The 22,068-nt window shown below is 37.3% G+C and overlaps 1 protein-coding gene across 2 annotated transcripts in view; it reads left to right on the forward strand.

Moving 5' to 3' along the window:
• LOC131901776 (POTE ankyrin domain family member A-like) overlaps nucleotides 1–19,814 on the forward strand; it is a 51,928-nt gene extending 32,114 nt beyond the window's left edge. The window contains exons 12-20 of one of the 2 annotated variants that reach the window (XM_059252853.1): nucleotides 2,568–2,596; nucleotides 2,690–2,747; nucleotides 4,182–4,210; nucleotides 4,300–4,360; nucleotides 5,989–6,083; nucleotides 13,457–13,562; nucleotides 14,095–14,171; nucleotides 18,277–18,375; nucleotides 19,316–19,814. In XM_059252853.1, the coding sequence (XP_059108836.1) occupies nucleotides 2,568–2,596; nucleotides 2,690–2,747; nucleotides 4,182–4,210; nucleotides 4,300–4,360; nucleotides 5,989–6,083; nucleotides 13,457–13,562; nucleotides 14,095–14,171; nucleotides 18,277–18,351 (530 nt within the window). In that variant the 3' untranslated portion in view covers nucleotides 18,352–18,375; nucleotides 19,316–19,814. Of the gene's footprint in view, nucleotides 1–2,567; nucleotides 2,597–2,686; nucleotides 2,748–4,181; nucleotides 4,211–4,299; nucleotides 4,361–5,988; nucleotides 6,084–13,456; nucleotides 13,563–14,094; nucleotides 14,172–18,276; nucleotides 18,376–19,315 lie in introns of both variants that reach the window. The other variant, XM_059252852.1, reaches the window with a different exon arrangement.
• Nucleotides 19,815–22,068: the final 2,254 nt, after the last annotated feature.

Below are 22,068 nucleotides of genomic sequence, written 5' to 3' on the forward strand. Positions count from 1 at the left end.
ATTGTAATTTAATTACAAGGAATAGGAAATGCATTTAGAATTCTTATCTACAATCTATTTCAATAACACAGCATACACTATCATATAGTGGAGCAGTCATTGACAATCCCAAAGCTTACATAGATATCTTGCCATAGGAAACTTTCAGCTTCATGTGGTCCCATTTATTAAGTGTGGGTCTTAGTGCCTGTGCTACAGGTGTCCTATTCAAAAAGTCTTTTCCTGTACCAATGAGTTCAAGCCTATTACACACTTTCTCTTCTGTTATATTCAGTGTCTCTGGTCTTATTTAGAGATCCTTGATTCATTTGGAATTAAGTTTTTATTTAGGGTAGTAAATACAGATCTCTGTGCAGTTTTCTCCATGCAGCAATCAAGATTAGTTCATTACCATGTGTGGAAGATGTTTTTTACCCAGTGTATACTTCCGGTTTCTATATGAAAAATCATGTGTCCATTGGTGTGTGGACCTCCATTTGGTGTTTAGTTTGATTTCATTGATCAACATGTCTATTGTGATGCTAGAACCATGCTGTTTTTATTAGTCTACCTCTGTAACAAAACATGAACTCTAAGATAGTGGTTTCTCCATCCTCTTTTCATATTAAGTATCCTTTTATCTCTATTCAGTGTTGTCTTTCATTATTTTGCTCTTTTTTTTTATTTAAAATTTTATTTTACATACCAACCACAGATCCCCCTCTCATCCCTCTTCCGACTCCCCTCCAGTATACCCCCAGCCCCTCCTCCAAAAGTGTTAGGTCTCCCATGGGGAGTCAGCAAATCCTGGTACATTCAGTTGAGGCAGGATCAAGCACCTCCACACTGCAGCAAGGCTGAGCAAGGCATCCCACTATAGGTAATGGGCTCCAGATTGCCAGCACATGCACCAGGTATAGATCCTGATCCCATTACCGGGGGGCCTTCAAACAGACCAAGCTACACAACTGTCTCCCATATGCAGAGGGCCTAGTCCAGTCCCATGCTGGTTCCACAGCTGTTGGTCTAAAGTTCCTGAGTTCCTACAAACATGGTTTAGTTGTCTCTGTAGATTTCCCTACAAATCTTGACCCCGCCCCCCTTGTTCATAGAATCCTCTTCCCTCTCCTCTACTGGACTCCCAGAGCTCAGCCTGGTGCTTGGTTGTGGATCTCTGCATCTGCTTCCATCAATTACTGGATGAAGGCTCTATGATTGATGACAGTTAGGGAATTCACCAATCTGAATGCCAGGGTAGGCCAGTTCAGGCACCCTATCCACTATTGCCAGTCTTCTAATCTGGGGTCATCCTTGTGGATTCCTAGAAATTTCCCTAGCACCAGGTTTCTCCCTTACCCCATAATGTCTCCCTCTATCAAGATATCTCTTTCATTGCTCTCCCACTCTGTCTCTCTCCCAGCTCAGCCATCCCATCATGCCCTCATGTTCTCTTCCTCTATCCCATCCCCTTTATTGCCCCCCATCCCCACCTTACTCATGGAGATCTCCTCTGATTCTCCTTCCCATGGCAATCCATGTGTCCCTCTTAGGCTCCTCGTTTCCTAGCTTCTTTGGAGCTGTGGGTTGTAGTCTGATTATTTTTTTTTCTTTACATCTGGTATCCACTGATGAGTGATTACATATCATGTTTGTCTTTCTGAGCCTGGGTTACCTCGCTGCAGGAGTCTTGCCTGCTGGCCTACAACTGGGGCTGCAATGGGTGGGGGTAAGGGGCCTTGGGTTGTGCCTCTGAAGCAGGGTGACCGGCTGGGAGTACAGTAAGTCACCTCTTGGTCCAATGGGAGCCAGCCAAGTCTGTGTCTCAGGGAACAGCTATGGTCTTGGGGGATGGGTGGATTTGGGAGAGCAAGTGGGACTTGTAGATAACAGAGTTTTATGTGGAGTGGAGGTAGTTAGTTCTGCCTGCAGGAGACTTTCCAACTGGCCTGAAATTGGGGCTGCAATGGGTAGGGGAATGGGGGCATGGGTTGTGCCCCTGGGCCTAAGGCCTAGAGGCTGGGTGACCGGCTGGAAGAGCAGTGATTCACCTCTTGGTTCAATTGGAGCTAGCAGAGTGTGTGTCTCAGGGAGCAGCTGCAGTCTTGGTGCAGTGGGTAGGCTTAGAGGGACAGAGTAGGACTTGTGATTAAAGGATCTGATGGGGTGGTGGGAATCAGACCTGCCTGCAGGAGTGTTGCCTGCTGGCCTGTAACTGCGCCTAGGAGAACGGGGACAATCTGAGCTGGTGGAGTCTCTCCATTCTTTTGTTTGGTTTTTTATTTTTTTATTTTTATTTTTTGGATTTCCATATGAACCTGAAAGGTGTTTAGACGCTGTTGTGGTTGGTTTTTCTTTTTTTAAATTTTTCTGACAAATTATATTAGAATTTTGATGGCTCTTGCACTGAATCTTTAAGTTGCTTTGCTAAGTTTCGGTATATTTATGTCAGTTTTTGTCCTAAGCAGTAAAATAATAGGAGTTTATTATGAAAGAAGGGAATGAAATCTCACTGCCATCTGAAGCCTACATAAAGGTAGTTTTGGTGATCTCATTGTGCATGAGACTGACTCTACATTTTTCTCTTTCAGTTTGGGCTGAAAAATGTCCACACCCAGAGGTAAATGCTTTTTAATAGTAATATTGAATAATTACATCTTGATTGAAGTCCAAAATATTGATTAAATATCTCATTTTAAAATCCATTCAGCAGAGGGATTATTCTCATCGAATTTCCAAACCCAAGTCTGAAACACAGCAATCTCAAGCAGGTAAATTTTGTAAGTCACATTCTCCTGATCAAGGTATTTTAATAAATTTCAAAAGCACACAGTCTTCCTGATGCCAATTATATCTTGATGATGGTGATGATAGACTTTGACATACGCAATGCCATCTGATAGTGGCATACATGCTGGAAAATATATTACATTGGAAATATAAAAAATTTGCAAAATAAGCTCAGCTTTAATATTTAATACTCATGATCTAAGGCCTTATCCTTTCCAGTGTGCAAGCTCTCTGTTTATTAGTTACTTATAGAAGTCGATCGTGAGAATAATGAGATTTCTCCAATGTCTATGATTTCTTGATACCTGGGTCTCAGAATGAACACCTGTCGTACTCAAAGTTACCAGAAAGGGCAAAGCAAAAACATATGTGAACTCAGAGATTCTGTTCTGCACTGGACAGCCAGCAGTATACCACATCTTCAGGAAATAAAATCAAGTTTTGTTTTGTTCTAGAATTTATAATGTATATCTTACCTTCATCTGTACTGCACTGTAATTTAGTAACAAGAAATAGGAAATGTATTTAGAATTCATATCTATAATTTATTTCAATAACACTATCATATGGTGGAGTGATTATTTAAAATCCCATAACTGGTATACATATCTTGCCATAAAGAAGCTTTTAGCTTCATGTGGTCCCATTTATTAAATGTAGGTCTTAGTGCCTGTGCCACAGGTGTCCTATTCAGAAAGTGTTTTTCCTGTACCAGTCAGTTCAAGCCTATTACACACTTTGTCTTCTGTCTTACTCAGGGTCTCTGGTCTCATTTTGAGATCCTTGATCCACTTGGAGTTGAGTTTTATTCAGGGTTAGAAATACAGTTCTCTGTGCATTCTTCTTGAAGCCATAAAGTTTGGTGAGCACCATGTATTAAAGCTGTTTTTTTCCAGCGTGTCTTTCTAGTTTCTTTATCAAAAATAGTGTCCATAGGTGTGTGGACTTACGTTTGGTGTTCAGTTTGATTTCATTGATCAACACATATACTGTGATGCTAAAACCATGATGTTTTTATTACTCTAGACCTGTAAAAATCATGAAATCTGGGGTGGTGGTTTCTCCAACTCTTTTTGTATTGGGGTTTGTTTTACCTCTCTCCAGGGTTTTTTCTTTGTTCATTTGTTTTTATTTCTATGTGGAGCTGAAAGGCTTCTTCATGCTGGTGTGGTTATTTTTTTTTTCAATTTCTCTGACTAATTATGTTGTAGTTTTGATGAGGATTACATTGAATCTATAGATTGCTTTTAGAATGTTTCAGTCATTTCTGTCAGCTGTTGTCCTAACCAGTAAACTAATAGGTGTTTATTTAGGAAGAAGGGAATAAGAACTCACTGCCATCCAAAGCCTATATAAAGTTACTTTTGTAGTTCCCATTGTGTAGGAGATTAATAAATTTATCCTTTTTCTTTTAGTGTGGGCTGAAAAATGTCCTCACTCAGAGGTAAATTACTTTTAAAATTTATATTAAATGATTAATATTTATTGAATTCCAAAACATTAATTAAGTATCTCATTTGAAAATCCATTCAGCTGAGGGATTATTCACGTCCAGTCTACAAACCTGAGTCTCTACCACACCAATCTCAACCAGGTAAATTTCGTATGTCATATTCTTCTGATCAGTTTATTTTATTACATTTCAAATGCACACAGACTTCCTGATGCCCATTATATCTTGATGATGGTGATGATAGGGTTTGACATAAGCAATGCCATCTCACTAGTGGCAGACATGCTTCAAAAACATTCACAAGGACAATATGAATTATTAGTAAATGTAAGCACAGCTTCAATGTTTAATACCCAGGTTCACTCACCTTAACCTTTCCAGTGTGCAAATTCCCTGTTTGTTAGTGATTTCTATAAGTCAATCATGAGACTAATGTGACTTCCCTTAAGTTTGAACATCATTTCTGGACACCTAGGTCTCAAAACGCACACCTATAGTAAAGCTCCCTGAAAGGTCAGGGCAGAGACATGTTGAGCTCAGAGATTCTGTTCTGGGCTGGACAAACAGCAATGTACCACCTCTTCAGAAAAGAAAATCAATTTTTGTGTTGTTTATAACTCATAGTGCACTGCCTTCCTCCATCTGCAGAGCATTGTAATTGATTTACAAGGAATAGGAATGGCATTTTCAAACCATATCTATAATCTATTTCAATAAATTAGGGAACACTTGCATATGGCAGTTCAGTCACTGAAAATCTCATTACTTATATGCACATCTTGTTTGCTTTTACACCTTTTCATTTCTCTGTACTCTATTGTCTGAAACTCATCTCTCTGTGTTTATATCAGTAAAGAAACCATGTCTGCCATGGCTTACTTACTTTCAAAACTTAAAAGTCAAAACCTATCAGAATCACACAAAGTAATTAAAAGAAAACGGGAAACAAGAGCAAATGAGATCTTCCGATCTTAGAATAACCTTTAATATAGTTCCTACATGTCAAGGAGAAAAAACGGATACAACTGTAACAAAGTGGGTTCATGTTGAAGTCCAAAAGAAGAGTTTAAGCATTATCTTAAGCTAGGGTAGCTACAGCAATACCCATTTTTCTTGGGAAAAGAAGGATGTACAGTACAAAATGACTCCATGTGATAAAGTGGGTCATAAAAGAGCAATTTGTCGGGCGGTGGTGCCTTTAATCCCAGCACTTGGGAGGCAGAGGCAGGCAGATTTCTGTGAGTTCGACACCAGCCTGGTCTACAGAGCGAGTTCCAGGAAAGGCTCCAAAGCGACACAGAGAAACCCTGTCTCGAAAAACCAAAAAAAAAAAAAAAAAAAAGGAGCAGTTTCAGTGCAGAGCAAAAGCATGTTATCCTGTTCACAGAAAAATGTGTGGTAAACCAAGTACCATTTGGGGGAAGTGAACAGTGAGTTACTTAAGTTACTCTTGCAAGGCAAGGATAGTTTACAGGATGAAAATGTTATTTTCCACAGTTCCTTCATATGTGGATGTAAGCATATAGGTCATTTATGAGTTTCCTGACAAATCATATGAAGCATGTATGACTCAAAACTGGCCAATATGTAGTACCTGTCCAAGTGTTGATTTGTCTACAATTACAAGTTTTCTTGAGGATGTAAATATACACCTATACCATGTAGTTAATTGAAATAACATATAAAAAATAAAACCCTAACTTTACATTATTTCTATTTTTATAGAGTATTATTTTGCCTAATTGTTGTTCTTATTTTTTATGTAAAAGATATAATATTTTCAGAAGAACTAGAAGAAGAAATAACAGAATTTAAAGTGGAAAATGAGAGAAGTTTTGATAAGAGTGCAGAAAATCAAGAATTTGTACGTAAAATTTAAATTTAAATTTCTCATTTCCTATTGTTTGCTTCAATGACTTTGCCATAGACTCACATGCTACATTTTAAACCACGTTATTCAGTCAAAAAATTAATAATCGAGTAATACAATGAAAACATTTAATCTATTCTTAATTACAAAGTATTCTTAGAATCCCATGACATTGCTAAATATTTCCTTTGATGTATAGTAAGTAAGTTTCTGATAATTGTAATTGCTCTATTTTTAATGTATTTACACACCAGGGTAAAGACAAGACTCAATGTGAATATCATGGATCGGTTTTTGAAGTAACAATGCATTCTTTATATTCTACATACCCTCTCTCATGTGTACAATGTGTAAAGACTTTTAACCATTCTTCCATGCTGCCTTGTCAATCACTTTATGGTGTCCTTTGCTGCACAGAAGATTTTTAGTTTCATGGGATCCCATTTATTACTTTGGTAATTACTTGTTTATAGTGTCTGTACCAGTGACCTGCTCAGAAAGTATTTAGCTATACCAAAGAATTAATCATTAATCTGTAACATTTGGGCCTTGTGTTGAGATACCTGGATCATTGGAAGCTGAGTTTTATGCAGGGTGAGAGATAAGGCTCTAACTTCATTCATCCACCTATAGTCCAATCTGTCCAATGTGACTGGCACCATTTGTTTTCTACAATGTGAATCGTTGGCCTCTTTTACAAAAATTAAGAGACTGCAGGACTGTGGGCTTATATGTGGGTCATTAGTTTTCTACCACCAATCAATGTTTGTTTGGGGACCACTGCCATACTCTATTTATTACTTCAATTGGTTATCGTAACTTGAAATCTGGAATGGTGATGCTTCCATAAGTTTTTGTTTTTGTTCTTTTTAGTTTGCTTTGTTTTTGTTTCATGGTTCAAAATTGTTTCAGCTATTCTTGGTCTTTTGGGTTTCCGTTTGGGATTTAAAATTTCTTTTTCATTTTCTATGAACATTGAACTGGAAATTTTATGTGGATCATGTGGTGTTCATATATCGCTTTTATTAGAATGACCAGTTTCACAATATTAACCCTACAATAGTGATCACAGAAGGTCTTTGCAAGTTATCGAAATATCTTCAGTTTCTTATTTTCATTTTCTTACTGCTTTCATTGTTGAAGTTTCACTTTTTGGTGACATTTATCCTAATTCATTACACTTTGAGATTATTTGGAATAGCATGGTTTTCTTGATTTTATTCTCAATATGTGCAGTATTTTTAGGTAGGCTACTGATTTGGAGGCTCAGATTAAAACCTGTTACTTTGCTAAATGTATTTATCAGCCATTGGAGTTTTCTGGGCAAAATATGTTTTTTTATAGAATCATATTATTACAAATGAAAATATTTTCACCTCTTGGTTCCTTTAATGTATCTTGTCTTGTCTTACTCTTCTAGTTAAGACTTCTAGTACTATATTGAACAGAAGGAGGAAGCGTGGTCATCCTTGTCAGGTTCCTGATTTTAGAAGGAATGATTTGAGTGTTAATAATATGTTAGTTGTGTGTTTGCTTTTTATTGGCTTTATTATGCAGAAATATGTCCTTTTCATTCTTAGACTCTCTGAGATTTTTATCATAAAGTGACGATCAATATTGTCAAAGACCCTTTCTGTATCTAATGACATAATCATGTGCTATTTGTTTTTGAGTCTGTTTCTGTAATGGACGGTGTGAAAGTGCTATCCTCTAAATTGAATTCATTAGATAAGTTCTTCCTATTTTATTGGTTTGTGCCCTCAGTTCAGTTATTTCCTGCAGTCTACTCCTCTTGGTGTGCTTGTTGCAGAGCTTTCAGGTGTTCTCTTAAGTCTCTAAAATGAGATCTCTCAAAATTCATTATGAAGGCAGTTGGTGCTATGAACTTTCCTTTTAACAACCCTTGCAATGTGTTTCATACATGTGAATATGTTGTGCATTAACTTTTATTGAATTTGAGGAAGTCTTTAATTTCTTTCTTATCTCTGCCTTGACCCAGTGGTAATTCACTGGAGAGTTGTTCTGTTTCCATGAATTTTTAGACTTTCTCTTGTTTCTGTTGTTGTTGAAATTCAACTTTAATCCATGTGGTTTGATAGGATGCAGGGAGTGTGTTTCAATTTATTTGTATCTGACAAAACTTGCTTTGTGACTGAATATGTTGTCAGTTTGGAGAGTGTTCCATGAGGTGCTGAGAAATGTTTTCATTTGTGTTTGGATGAAATGGTCTCAGGAGATCTGTTGGGTCCATGTGAGTCATAATGTCTCCATAATGTCTCCATAATGCTCCAGTATTTGATTGGAATGGACTCAAAGACTCAGTGGTAAATCCATAAATGTATGGATATTGAATTTCAACCAAGAATCCAAAATAATACAGTGGAAAAAAGAAAGCATCTTCAACAAATGGTGCTGCTATAACTGAACGTTGACATGTAGAAGAATGCAAATAGATTCCTATGTATCATCCTGCACAAAACTCAAGTCCAGGTGGATCAAAGACCTCAACATAAATCTAGTTACACTGAACCTGATAAAAGAGAAATTGGGAAATAATCTTGAATCCATTGGCACATGAGACAACTTTTTGAATACAATACCAGCAGAGCAGACACAGAGGTCAATAATTAACAAATGGAGCCTCAAGAAACTGAAAATCTTTTCTAAGGCAAAGGGCACCATCAATGGAAAAAAAAATGACAGCCTACAGAATGAGATAAGATCTTCACCAACCTCACTTCTAAAAGAGAAAATAGTTCCAAAATATATAAACAAACACTCAGGAAATTACACATCAATAAACCAAATAACTCAATTAAAAACAGGACACAGATCTAATCAGAGAATTCTCTGTAGAAGAATCTCAAATGGCCAAGAAACAGTTACAATAGAGTCCATCTTACACCTATCAAGATGGCTAAGACCTAAAACCAAAGTGACAGCTCGTGATGGAAAGGATGTGGAGCAACAGGAACACTTCTCTCTTGGTGGTGGAAGTGGAAACTTGTACAACCACTTTGGACATCACTATGGGGATTTCTCAAAAAATTGAGAATCCATCTACCTCCAGACGCAGCTATAACAATGTTGGGTATATTCCAAGGCACACTTAATCATACCACAAGGACTCTTACACAACTGTGATCAGAGTTACTTTTTTCATAACAGACTAGACCTCAATACAAGCTAGATGTCCAACAACACAAGAAAAGATATAGAAAATGTGGTACATTTACATAATGGAGTATTACTCATCTGTTAAAAAACTGACATCATTAAACTGGCATGCCATGTTGATATGCAATGCTTTGTTGATACTCATGGAAAATTTGCCCTTTCTTAAACAAAAGGGAGGAGGAGTTGATGGGGGGTGGGAACAGAAAGTGAATGGAGGTGAGGGACTGAAAGGCAGGTGAAGAGAGAGCAGAAACTGTGGTTAGGATGTAAAACAAACAAACAAACAAATAAATAAATAAAAGAATCAAAAACAAACAAAAACCAAAATCAAACCAAAAAAAGAAAAAGGAAAGAAATTTGCAGGCAAATGTGTGGAACTGGAAAAAATCATCTTGAGTGAGGTACCCAGAGCCAGAATACAAACTTGATTGTGCCCTAGCTCAATTGTCATCAGACAGGCTTCACCCAACACCTGAAGGAAACAGATACAGAGACCTGCAGCCAAAATTTAGGCCTAGCCTGGGGGAATCCTGCTGAATAATGGGAGGAAGGATTATAGGAGTCAGAGGGGTCAAGGACATCACATGAAAACCCACAGAATCCACTAACCTGGCCTCATAGGAGCTCATTGAGACTGAAATGACATCCAGAGTGCCTTCATGGACTGACCTAGGCCCTCTGCATATAAGTGGCAGTTGGGTAGATCTTCCTTCTTGTAGTACTCTTAAAAGTGAAAGCAGAACTTTTCTCTAATTGTTTTGCTGGCTTTAGGGATCTATTCTTCATACTTGGGTCCCTTGCCCAGCCTTAAAGCAAGCATTTGTGCTTAGTCTTACTGGAACTTGTTATGCCATGTTTTGTTGATATTCATGGGAAGCCTGCCTTTTTATGAATAGAAACTGAGTAGTGCATGGGGGACAGTGTAGGGAGAGACACAGGAAGTAGAGGTGGGGTGGAAAGCTGTGGTTGGGATGTGAAATAAATAAATAAATTTAAAATAATACCAAAAAGTTGTAATTCACATGTAGGGAATATTTACTATATGCTGTGATATTAAGCCCTGGATATTACAGATCAGGAGAGCAACCAACAGAATTTACAAGAGCCTTTGAATAGAGATTCAAAAATACTCAATAAAATAACTTTCAAAGCTAAAATAGACACACACCAAAATGATGATCTGCTGTGGGATGTTCTGTATGGCAAATGTGTTGCTCTGATTGCTTGCTAAATAAAACACTGATTGGCCAGTAGTCAGGCAGGAGGAAGTATAGGCAGGACAAGGAGGAGAATAAAGCTGGGAAGTGGAAGGCTGAGTCAGAGACACTGCCAGCCGCCACGATGACAAACAGCATGTGAAGATGCCGGTAAGCCATGAGCCATGTGGCAAGGTATAGATTTATAGAAATGGATTAATTTAAGCTGTAAGAACAGTTAGCAAGAAGCCTGGTATGGCCATACAGTTTGTAAGCAATATAAGTCTCTGTGTTTACTTGGTTGGGTCTGAGCGGCTGTGGGACTGGCAGGTGAGACAGATTTGTCCTGATTGTGGGCCAGGCAGGAAAACTCTAGCTACAAATGGCGCCCAACAAGTTGGCAAGAGTTTCCACCTAAAACCTGAGAAAAGATTCTAAAACGGAGCTAAAAATAGCTTCCTAATAGTCTCTCTCAAATGAGCAGCACCTGCCAATTTGAGCTACTTGTGGGTTCCTGATGTGCGCACTCGACCTGCAGTATGGCAGGAATGAGGCCTCTGCAAGTGGCACACTAAGCTGCATGGTGGATTTAGCCTTTGCTAGTACAAAACAAAAAAAGAGGTTTCTGGGCTACACGCTGCTTGGATGAAAGTATGGAACCATGATAGCTCCCAGAGCTGGCAGTAAATGTACCACCACCATGTTGGGAAACTGAGGTGGGCAGAGCCAGCAGCCATAGCACCGTTTCAGTCTTACAAATGCTGCAATTTAAAGCAATAGATTCACAATAAGACAGATTCAGATGTAATAGTTTACAATGTGTGTAAAATATACTTAGGCTTGAAAGAGACAAAAAAGGTGATATATACAGTTATAGAAACAAATACATAGTTTTAAAAAATAAAGTCTTTAAAGAGACAATAAAATTAATATAAAAAATAAGCCACGTAAAGATGAATATTACACAAGAGAATCTGGATTGTGTTGTCTTTGGGATTTTTAACTGCAGAAAAACATTTGATTGTAAAAGACGTTGAGTTAAACCAATATGTATATTTTAAAGATACCTTGACTTCAAAATTTGGATGTAAGGATGTGTTGCTTTGGAAAGGAGGCTCTGCTTTTGTTCCCACAGAAAGCCAGAGGCTATGGATTTGTTCCAGATTAAGATATATCAGGTTTGACCAGCCAAGACCCCCTGAAAGGTCTCCGATGACACCATGGCCCAAATGATCCAACATCCAGAATGGTTTGAAGGCAACTGGCTCAGACGATACACCCTCATGGGCTATTCCATAATCCTAAAATTTTCTTTGTGTCCCCATAAGATACAGTGCCCCCTCCAGCAGGAAGTAGTAAGAGAAGCTACACCCAAATTCCCAAAATATATGTAATTTTATTTTGTTAAGGTTAAAACCTTCCTTTTTGAAAAAAAAAAGAAAGAAAAGAGGAAGTGCTACGGGATGTTCTGTATGGCAAATGTGTTGCTCTGATTGGTTGCTAAATAAAACACTGATTGGCCAGTAGTCGGGCAGGAGGAAGTATAGGCAGGACAAGGAGGAGAATAAAGCTGGGAAGTGGAAGGCTGAGTCAGAGACACTGCCAGCCGCCACGATGACAAACAGCATGTGAAGATGCCGGTAAGCCATGAGCCATGTGGCAAGGTATAGATTTATAGAAATGGATTAATTTAAGCTGTAAGACAGTTAGCAAGAAGCCTGGTATGGCCATGCAGTTTGTAAGCAATATAAGTCTCTGTGTTTACTTGGTTGGGTCTTAGCATCTGTATGACTGGCAGGTGAGAGAGATTTGTCCTGACTGTGGGTCAGGAAGAAAAACTCTAGGTACAATGATCCACCATGAACAAGTTGTTTTTGTCTCAGAGATGCACAAGTCAACAGATTTAACAAAGCACAGAAACAGACTTAGACAAAAAGTCACCTAATCTTCTCAATACATGTAGATAAGGCCCTTGCCAAAATCCAATATACCATCATGATAACAGTCCAGAGAGTGTAAGACAAGAAGGACAATACCTCAACACAATAACAATTATATAAGGAGAAACTCAGAGCCAACATCATCCTCAATGGAAGAAAACATGAGTGCATTGAGGTGATAAGAGACAGGTTTGTCTATCATCTTGAATCCTTTTCAATGTTGTGCTCAATCTATTAGCTGGAGCAATAAATCAGGAGAACAAAATTAAAGGGAGAGAAATAGGAGAATAGAAATCAATACTGTTTGTATTAGTTATGGTTTCTATTGCTGGGAAGAGATACCATGACCATGGCTACTCCTATTAGGGAACCATTTCATTGGGATGGATTCCTGTTTCACAGGTTTTGTCCACCATCATCATGGTGGGACATGGCAGCATGCAGGCAGACATGGTCTTGGATAAGGAGCTGAGAGTTCTCATCCTGATCAGCAAGCAGTAAAAGAGCCTGTGTCTACTCTGGGTGTAACTTGAGCACAGGAGACCTCAAATGGCCCCCACAGAGACAAACTTCCCCCAACAAGGTCACACCACCTCCAACAAGGCCAAACCTTCTGATAGTGACACTTCCTATAAGCTTATGGGGCCCATTTGCATTCAAAGTACCACACTGTCCAAAGAAATTTTCCTGATAATAGGGTAGGCAATTCTTTATTTTATAAATATCCTCCAAATTCATTTGGGAATATAAATAGCATTAACAGTTCTTATATAAAAGTAGTTGCTTTTGTTTTGTTAATATTGTGCATCAGGTCAAATCCTCTGAATGTGTTTCCTTTTTTCTTTGTACCTCTTACATAGTGAAGTGCCATGAAAAATGAAGGATAGATTTAAACTTTACTGTGCGCAATAGATTTGCTATTAAAATGTCTTTGTCTTCAATATATACTACATAGAATTTCAAGTACACGTGTCATAAAATTAGGAATTCAAGTATGCTCTTAGAAATCAAATAAGACCTTTCTAACATATGTTACCAATACTCCTTTTGATAGAGTGTGTCTGACCCTAATGGACCACAGGAATCTTCTACAACAGGTCCCAACTCATCCAAAATGGACAATGATGCAGAAAAAAATGTAATAATGCATCAAGAGAGAAGTAAGTACTACATTTTAAAATATACTTGTTCTATAGAATGATTGTGTATAGAACAGAACACTATCTGTAATAGACAGACAACTACACATATAGGAAGCAAAAGGATTAGTAGAATGGTAATAACACACACATTATCAAATCTGAGCAACAGATAAGATTTTGTTTGCCAAAGACAGAGTCCTTGTTCCCACCTCTCAGGTGTCCATATTTCATTTGCTTTATCTTCAGAAATATATGAGATCAATCTGAATATATAAGTGAAGGGAACTCCCATACAGTGGGGGCTACTTCCTAAACCTCTGTTCAGAGAAAAACCACACCCAGACACATGTTTTGGAGAGAGATCCTTTATTAAGCAGAGAAGAAAAGTTAAATATTTCCACTGCAGTTTATACTTAATTCAAACTATTGCTTGGGAAAACGAAAATAAATATTTTATCATCCCTAATGTGCCTTCATTATAGCAATGGACAGCTTTTCCCCTAAATGTTCATTGTACTTTGCTTAGTGAAATATGTGCACTTCTTAACAGCATCTGTCATGGAAGACCAAGAGCATGCCTTAGAAGAGCAGAAGCAGCACAGTGCTAGAAAAACTAAGCGGCCATTTGTAAGTATATACTTCAGTTTACATTGCACATTTATGCTGTTTCCACAGTAATGTTCCATAGGCCAAATAAGGTTAAATTTAGTATGTCTTCTAGAATTAATACATAGAACGTAAATGTTTTTTTTAAGTATTCTTATTATTTATTCTTTGAAAACTACATTCACCACTGACTCCTTCCATCTTGTGCTGGTGGAACTCATCCTCCTCCTCCTCCTCCTCCTCCTCCTCCTCCTCCTCCTCCTCCTCCTCCTTCTTCTTCTTCTTCTTCTTCTTCTTCTTCTTCTTCCTCTTCTTTGCTTAATGTCTCCTAAAATTAACTTTTGTTTTTGTTTTCTGAGACAGTGTTTCTCTGTGTAGCTTTGCACCTATCCTGGAACTTGCTCTGTAAACCAGGCTGGCCTCGAACTCACAGAGATCTGCCTGTCTCTGCCTCCTGAGTGCTGGGATTAAAGGTGTGTGCCACCACTGCCTGGCTCTTAAAATTACTATTAATAGCCCACTGAGTCCAAGTAGGGCTGACCATCTGTGAATGTGTGTGAAGACACTTTCTGGGACATGAGCAATCTGTCCTAAGCCACAGCCCACAGATAAATTAATCTCCTCCTTTCACAACCAGCCATGGCCAATTGCTCCTCATCTAGTGCTGGGGCCTTGAGAGATGTTTCCTCACTCATGCTGGCATCTTGACTGGCTTGAGCTTGTGCAAGTCTAGTATAAGACACAACTGTTCTGAGTTGATCTGTGCATCCGTTATGCCATGTCCCCAAAAGAACATTTCAGTGTACTTCAAACTCTTACATTGTTTTCAGACCATTCTTCCTCATTGTTTCTTGAGCTTTCAGTAGTGGAAGGTCAATGCAAATGACCCATCTGCAGATGAACCTTCACACTGGCTTATCCTTATCATGTTAACTAGTTAATATTAACATTAACCATTACCTTCTGAAAAAAAATATCATATGACCAACAATGAGAGCAGAACAAACCTATGAGTATAAATGTAAATAATAATAGCACTAGTTAATTCTCCTGAACTAGCTTATGACTATTCCAGACATAAGCTTTTGACAAGGTTTACAGCATCAGACATTTAATCCATTGCTTGGTGCAGGTCTCCCATCCATTCCTAACAAGGTTGGTTATTTACATAACTACCACACAACCATTGTGGACAGCTTGCCTGGCTGGTCACTGTTGTCATAGGAAAGGTCCAAGACTGGATAGACTCTTGATGTATTTCATGACCAGTGGCTGGAATTACAACTTTTATTATGATGAAAGGCAGAAATTCCTTGTCTGCTAGGGATTGAATTCTAAATGCCCTGCAACCAGACTGTGTGGTATCTTCAACAAAGAGTCTTACCATTTAGTTATGACAAACAACCAGAATGTGTAGAAATAGATTGTTATTTGAGATGACATGGAGGCCTACTTGACAGACAACTCAAAGGGAGGTATGCTGTCCCTTGTTTTGGAGTTTCAATATAAATTTCATGTCTTATGAGATAAGTCAACACATTCCAGGTACCTCTGAACTAACTCTTTTTAGTATGTCTTTTAAACTATTTGACCAAGTAGTTGCTTCCACAAGCCTTCATACAGCCTTAGTTTATGTTCAGTTACACCTTAGTCCCTGCTCTGACTTACTCTTCTACCTTCATTGCCACTTAAACCTTAGCCCAGAGTACTTATCGCTCCAGTGTTATTTCTTGTCACCTGTGTTCTACCTCCCCTTAAATTATATTTTACTTAATTTGCAAGATCTTGGTTCCTATAAGGCTTTATTCATAGACCTTCATTTTTATTTGGCACTCATCATTCTGTCCTTTATCCTCCAATCCTTCCGTGATTGAAACTGTCAACATCCAGTATTCTCCTTCTCTGACTTAATTTTACATATATTTTACTACCTCCCTTTCAATGGGTCCATCTATAATAGACCACGTCTAATTTCTAGGTTTCCTCGTGTAATCCTATTTGAACATACAAAAGTCTAATATCTACACATGAGGGCAGCATATCACATTTGCTTTTTTAATCCTAGCTGTCCTCATTGAGTAAAACTTCTTCTAGTTCTATTAATTTACTTGCAATTTTTACTATTTTATTTTTCTTTATTGAGTAATATTCCATTGTGTGTATATACCACATTTTCCCTATCCATTCATCTGCTGATGGCTATCAAGGTTGATTCTATATCCTAGGGCAGGTGAGTGGGATTCTTTCATTGATTTTTTTTATTCAGTTTGTTATCACTGATTTTGGTGTTAAATTTGTGAAATGCTAATTTGTTGTAGTGTTTATCAGCTGAAAGACTTTTTATGGAGCCTCAACCCTTTTACAGCTGATAAAATCCTACCATCCTTAAGTAGGGGCATTCTGAGTTCTCTCACACTTTGTATGCTTTAATATCCTTCTTACCTTATTGGGTCTGTCTAGAACTTCAGCTCTTTATTAAAAAGAGTAGAGACAGTGAACAATGATTGCCTTTTTTTCTCATCATTATGGTTAGATTAATATTTTTTCTCCATTTTAGAATATGTAGATGGTAGGCTTGTTGTTTATTGCTTGTATAATTGTGACATATTCTCTACCCATACCTAGCCTCTCCTGACTTTTATCATTAAGGTCCAAATGTTCAATTGTGTTAGTGGTCGTTCATGCATATATTGGGATGATCATGTGAATTTCTTTATTCCATTTATTTGATTTGTTGTATTGATTGATTTACATACATTTTTCTTACCCTGCATTCTTGGGTGAAACCAAAAGGGCCATCATGGATAATCTTTTTGTTATGGTCTTAAATTCTCTTTGCCAATATCATTTTTAATTTTATATATATGGTTATTTGCCTACATGTATTCTTGTGCATGATATGTGTGCTTGGTATACTCAGAGGCCAGAAAAGAGCATCCAATTCCCTGGAACTGGAGTTACAGACAGCTGTGAGATATGGTGTGGATGCTGGGCATTGAAAGTGGGTCCTCTGGAAGAATAGGCATTGCTTGTCAATGCTGGGGCATTTCTCAAACCCCAGCTTGTCAATCTCACATTTAGAAGTTTTGTATCTGTTCTCATCATGAAAATCAGTCTGTGGTTTTAATTCTTTTCGTATGAATCTTTCTCTAGTTTGGGTATCAAGGTATTACTGGCATCATAAAAATTTTGGAGAAATCCTTTGTTTTACTATTTCATGAAATGATCTGAGTAGCAATGATATTCATTTTTCTTTGGTATTCAGTAAAATTCTTCAAATACTCCATCTGGTCCTGGTCAGTTTTTAGTTGAAAAGTATTTTGTTCCTTCTTCAATCTCAATAGTGCATATATATATATATATATATATATATATATATATATATATATATATATATATATATATATATATCATTCCTCCTGACTTAATTTCATTACATACAATGAATCTAGAAATACATCCATTTCTTTTAGATTTTAGAATTACATTCAAAGGAGATTTTTAAATATGTTTGTGATTTGAAGGATATCCTTCTTCTGGGAGTCAGCCTCTGTTTAAGCCTAGAGCAGGGTTCATGTGTCAATACAGGTGGTGCCTGGCAGGTGAAACATAGCCACCTGTGGGAATGGTCCTGAGCAGAATACATAGGTTGAATCAAAGCAGTGAGAGCCTCTCAACTGGTCATGGAGTTTGCCTAGTTCATCAGTGGGCCTAACATCTAGAAGGCAGGGTCCCTCACTTGGTGTAGGAAGTCATACTGCCTGGGATTCTGGAGGAAAATCCCTGGACCTTATGTTGTTGTAGGAGATCATGCAAGTCAGGCCCCAGGACAAAGTTCATGGGTATCTTATGTGGTCCTAAAGGGAAGTCAGAATCTTTCATCTGGTTCTGGAGTTTCTGGAACATCAGAGGTAGCCTAAGCCTAGAACTCAGAGTCCCTCCCTTTCTGAAGGAGTCCTAGTACTTAATTCTCATACTATTGTAACTTATTCTAAAATTGTGAATGTACGTAAAATATGCAATCAGCCATAGTTGCCATTTTTAGTTGAATGGATGGTTCAAATCTTTGGTGACATTGTTTTAATTTTCAGTTTAAAAACTCCTTATTTTACATAATCTCTTTCAGATTGATGCTATAAGAGCATGCTTTTGTGCATGTTTCACCAAAAAACGGAGCTCTTCTTCCCACTACAAGAAATAGAAGAGAAAACTTAAAAAAGTGATGGTAAGAGTTATATTTTTTTAAATGTATTAGAAAGAATGTTTATCTAAAATATATACTCAGTTTTCCAGCTCAGGAGTATAAGTATTTCAGTGAACCATGGGGGATAAAAAGAGTTAACTGTCAATGGAATGATTATCTCATGAGTCAACAACTGGCTAAATCAAGATTGTCATCAATCGCATATATATATATATATATATATACACACACACACACACATATATATATACAGTTATTTAGATAGATTATATAGATAGTAAGATAGATAGATAGATAGATAGATAGATAGATAGATAGATAGATAGATAGATATCTAGAATGTGTGTGTGTATGTTTTGGTCACATTTCAAAAGTTCAGGAATATTAGGAAATAAAGCTGAAGAGAGAAAGCTGGGAGCTAAAGAATATGAACAGTTTCAAATACTGGACATAAAGGAGGAAAATGGGGCAGTGTGTCTGGTGGTCAGGGAGAGAATAAATTCTTTAGAAAAGGAATAGTATGGTGTTGAAAATGTAAAAAGAACATAAAGCGATTTCTAACACAAAGGTTTCATTCATAAGAAGAAAAGGTATTCCTAACCATCTTCCATGTTTTCCTCACTGTTGTTACATACTAGAGCTAGGTTCCAATTTAGACTTTAAGGCTCGGTTGAGTTTTATGATTAGGCTTCCTGTTATATAGTTAGAGTAGATTTAAGGTTAGAGTTAGGTGTTAGCATTAAGGTTCACAAATGTCATAGAGCATATCGATCTGTCGTGAAAGTGAAGTATTCAATGGAATGTTCATGATGGATGAAAGGTGAACTTTACAAAAACGTCTCTGTTGGCACACATGTTCTAGAAATGCATTTTATGAATGCTCTAACTAGCTCTTTTCACCATATAGTTTATAAAGCAGAAGAGAGCACTGTGTATTTAAAATGAATTATTCTCATCCTAGAACTTGGACAAGCCTACGACAATTGCCTGACAACTTCTCCGACCATCCACAATAAGACAACTCAGGAGAAAATCTGTCTCTTCTCCAATAATTGCTTCAAGAAAAAGCACATTTTTATTTTATGTTTTAGAATAATATAGTATTATATTACATAATCTTCAGTGTTATTTTCACCTATTTATTTTGTTTTATTATGTTATACTATATTACACTATTATATTATCTTCAGTTTTTATTTCCATATGTTTATCTTGTTTTACTAGATTATGTTATATTATGTTAATATGTTATGCTATCTTCAGTGTTTATTTTATATTTACCTTCCTTCCCTTGATGTAAATAGTTCATGTATATGTGTATATATGTATATATGTTTATATGTATATATGTTTATGTGCTTTGTAATATATTTTTAGAAGATATCATTTTTGAATGTACAAAGTTATTGAATAATTAATAATTAATAATAATTAAATGATAATTTAATTACCCATTCAAAGTTGTTTGAGTCCATTTGATTGCTATATTTCCCTTTAGCTCTTCTAGTTACTAATGCAGCTATACAGTATTTGATGATGGTCATTGATGGTTCATCCATACCTTCTTTATGTAAATGAGCACTGTTTTAGTTTTTTTAGTTTATCCATTGTTTATTCTTTTACCCATGAATGGATTTCTTCTTGGTATCTTTCAATCATAATGAGCAATGCAGAGGTGTGTTTTCTCAGAAGTACATGAGTATCTGAAGCCTGACATGAAATTTTTTGGGGAATAAATATAGATGTGAAGTAAATATAAATATATATGAAAAAAATCATATGGTAATTCCCCATTTAGGTTTGTGAGGAGGCGCCATACTGTATCCCCCAGCTCCTACATCACTCTCCATACCTATCAGCAATGCACAAAGGTTACAATTTCTCACACCCTTTCTGACACTTCTTCCTTTTATGTATAGTAGCTATCCTAATTGCTTTTGCAATGTCTTTTTTACTGCCATTCCAGTGATTCTGGGTAAAATAAAACCTACTGAAGCCTTTTCTGTTGACTGTTGAGTGTCCCATGCAAGGCAATCAGCAAATATTGGTCACTCTCTTGTCACTTTGTTTTTTGCATTTTTTTCATTAAATTTTTTGTTTATTTTACATATCAACCACAGTTCCCACACACACCCCTTCCTCTGTCATCCTATTCCCTCCCCAACCTCATTTCTATTCCCCAACCCACTCCTCAGAAAGGCTGAAGCCTCCCATGGGAGTCAACAAAGCATGATATGCCAAGTTGAGACAGGGCCAAGCTCCTTCCCTGTCCATCAAGACTGAAGCACTGCTTTAGTTAAACTGCTGCATTGGAACACTTTTCTCTGTCATTATTTATAGTTTGAGATAAATATAAATGCAGGAATTTTCTGTTTCAAAAACAGTCTTATATGTGAAAAAAATATATGTGATATGTCAATATTTGTTTTTAAGATACTTTAAGCCTCAGAACCAAGCCCTGATGGGAATTTATTTTGGACAACATTTGCTCAGTAGAATTCATTCTTTCATTGGTGAAAAGGACAGGAGGAGAAAGAAAATTTACTATGAAATGTTGTCTGTTCCATGATACTATATTACTTCTTTAAGTCGTGTGACAAACACCATTTGAGAAACAAAGCATGGTTTTGGCACATCACTTTAGAGAGTTTAAGTCCATGTGAATGAAGAAGGCATGGTGTAGGAAATCAGTGGAAGGTGGCTGAACTGTGAGGCGGCAGATGTTCCGGTTATGGTTGACCTAGCTGAGTACTTCTGAAACTAAAGATTGAGGATAATCCCTCAAAGGGGTGGCTCTAGCGATCTACTGTACAGGGCATTCCTTAACTTTTAAAGATCCCACAACTTTTAAAAAAAATGCACCTCTATTTTTGGGGAAGGAATTTATTGGGTGGCTCTCTGGAAGACACTTCACAAATAAATAAGAATATTCCATACATAAGGCTCATGAATTTCTCATAATGTAAACTGCATTTAGTGCAACTTGGAATGTCCCCATGTGATTCACAATTCAAACAATGTACAAAAGTCTGAAATCCAAAGGCTCTTCTGAGTCTCAAAGCTTTAATCCTTTGCAAAATCAGAATGAATATTGAGTCTTTAAACATACAAAGTCACAAATTAAAGACCAGCATTCTAAAAGGAAAGTGTAGGTAATGGTACACAAAAGTCTTAAAAAGAGCGAGACCAAATACAAGTGAGAAAAATACCAAAGCTTGCAGCTCCAGCACAAGAAAGTGGGGAATATGATTACAAGAAATGAACTCCAAAGGACATAGAGAGGCCCTTTTCAGCCTTAACTCCTGCAGTACATCTGGCCTCTCTCAGGCTCATTCCACTTTTTAAATGTGAGAGTGCTTACATACATCCCACATTCCTTGCATCTCCAGCATCCTAGCATGTCCATGGCACTTTAGACCTCATCCTCATGCATATTTGCCTTAGTTAGGGTTTTCACGGCTGTAAAGAGACACCATGATCACAGCAACTCTTAGAAGGACAACATTTAATTGATGGAGCTCATTTACACTTTCAGAAGTTCACTGCATTATCATCATGATGGCGAGCATGGCAGCATGCAGACAGACATGGTGCTGGAGCAGTAGCTGAGAATCCTATAACTTGCAGGCAGTGGGAAGTCAACTAAGAAACTCAGTGGTGTCCTGAGCATGGGAAACCTCAAAGCCCACACTCACAGTGACACATTTGCTCAAA

The sequence above is a fragment of the Peromyscus eremicus genome, unplaced genomic scaffold (genome assembly GCF_949786415.1).
Source record: "Peromyscus eremicus unplaced genomic scaffold, PerEre_H2_v1 PerEre#2#unplaced_306, whole genome shotgun sequence".
Classification (NCBI taxonomy): Eukaryota; Metazoa; Chordata; class Mammalia; order Rodentia; family Cricetidae; genus Peromyscus; species Peromyscus eremicus.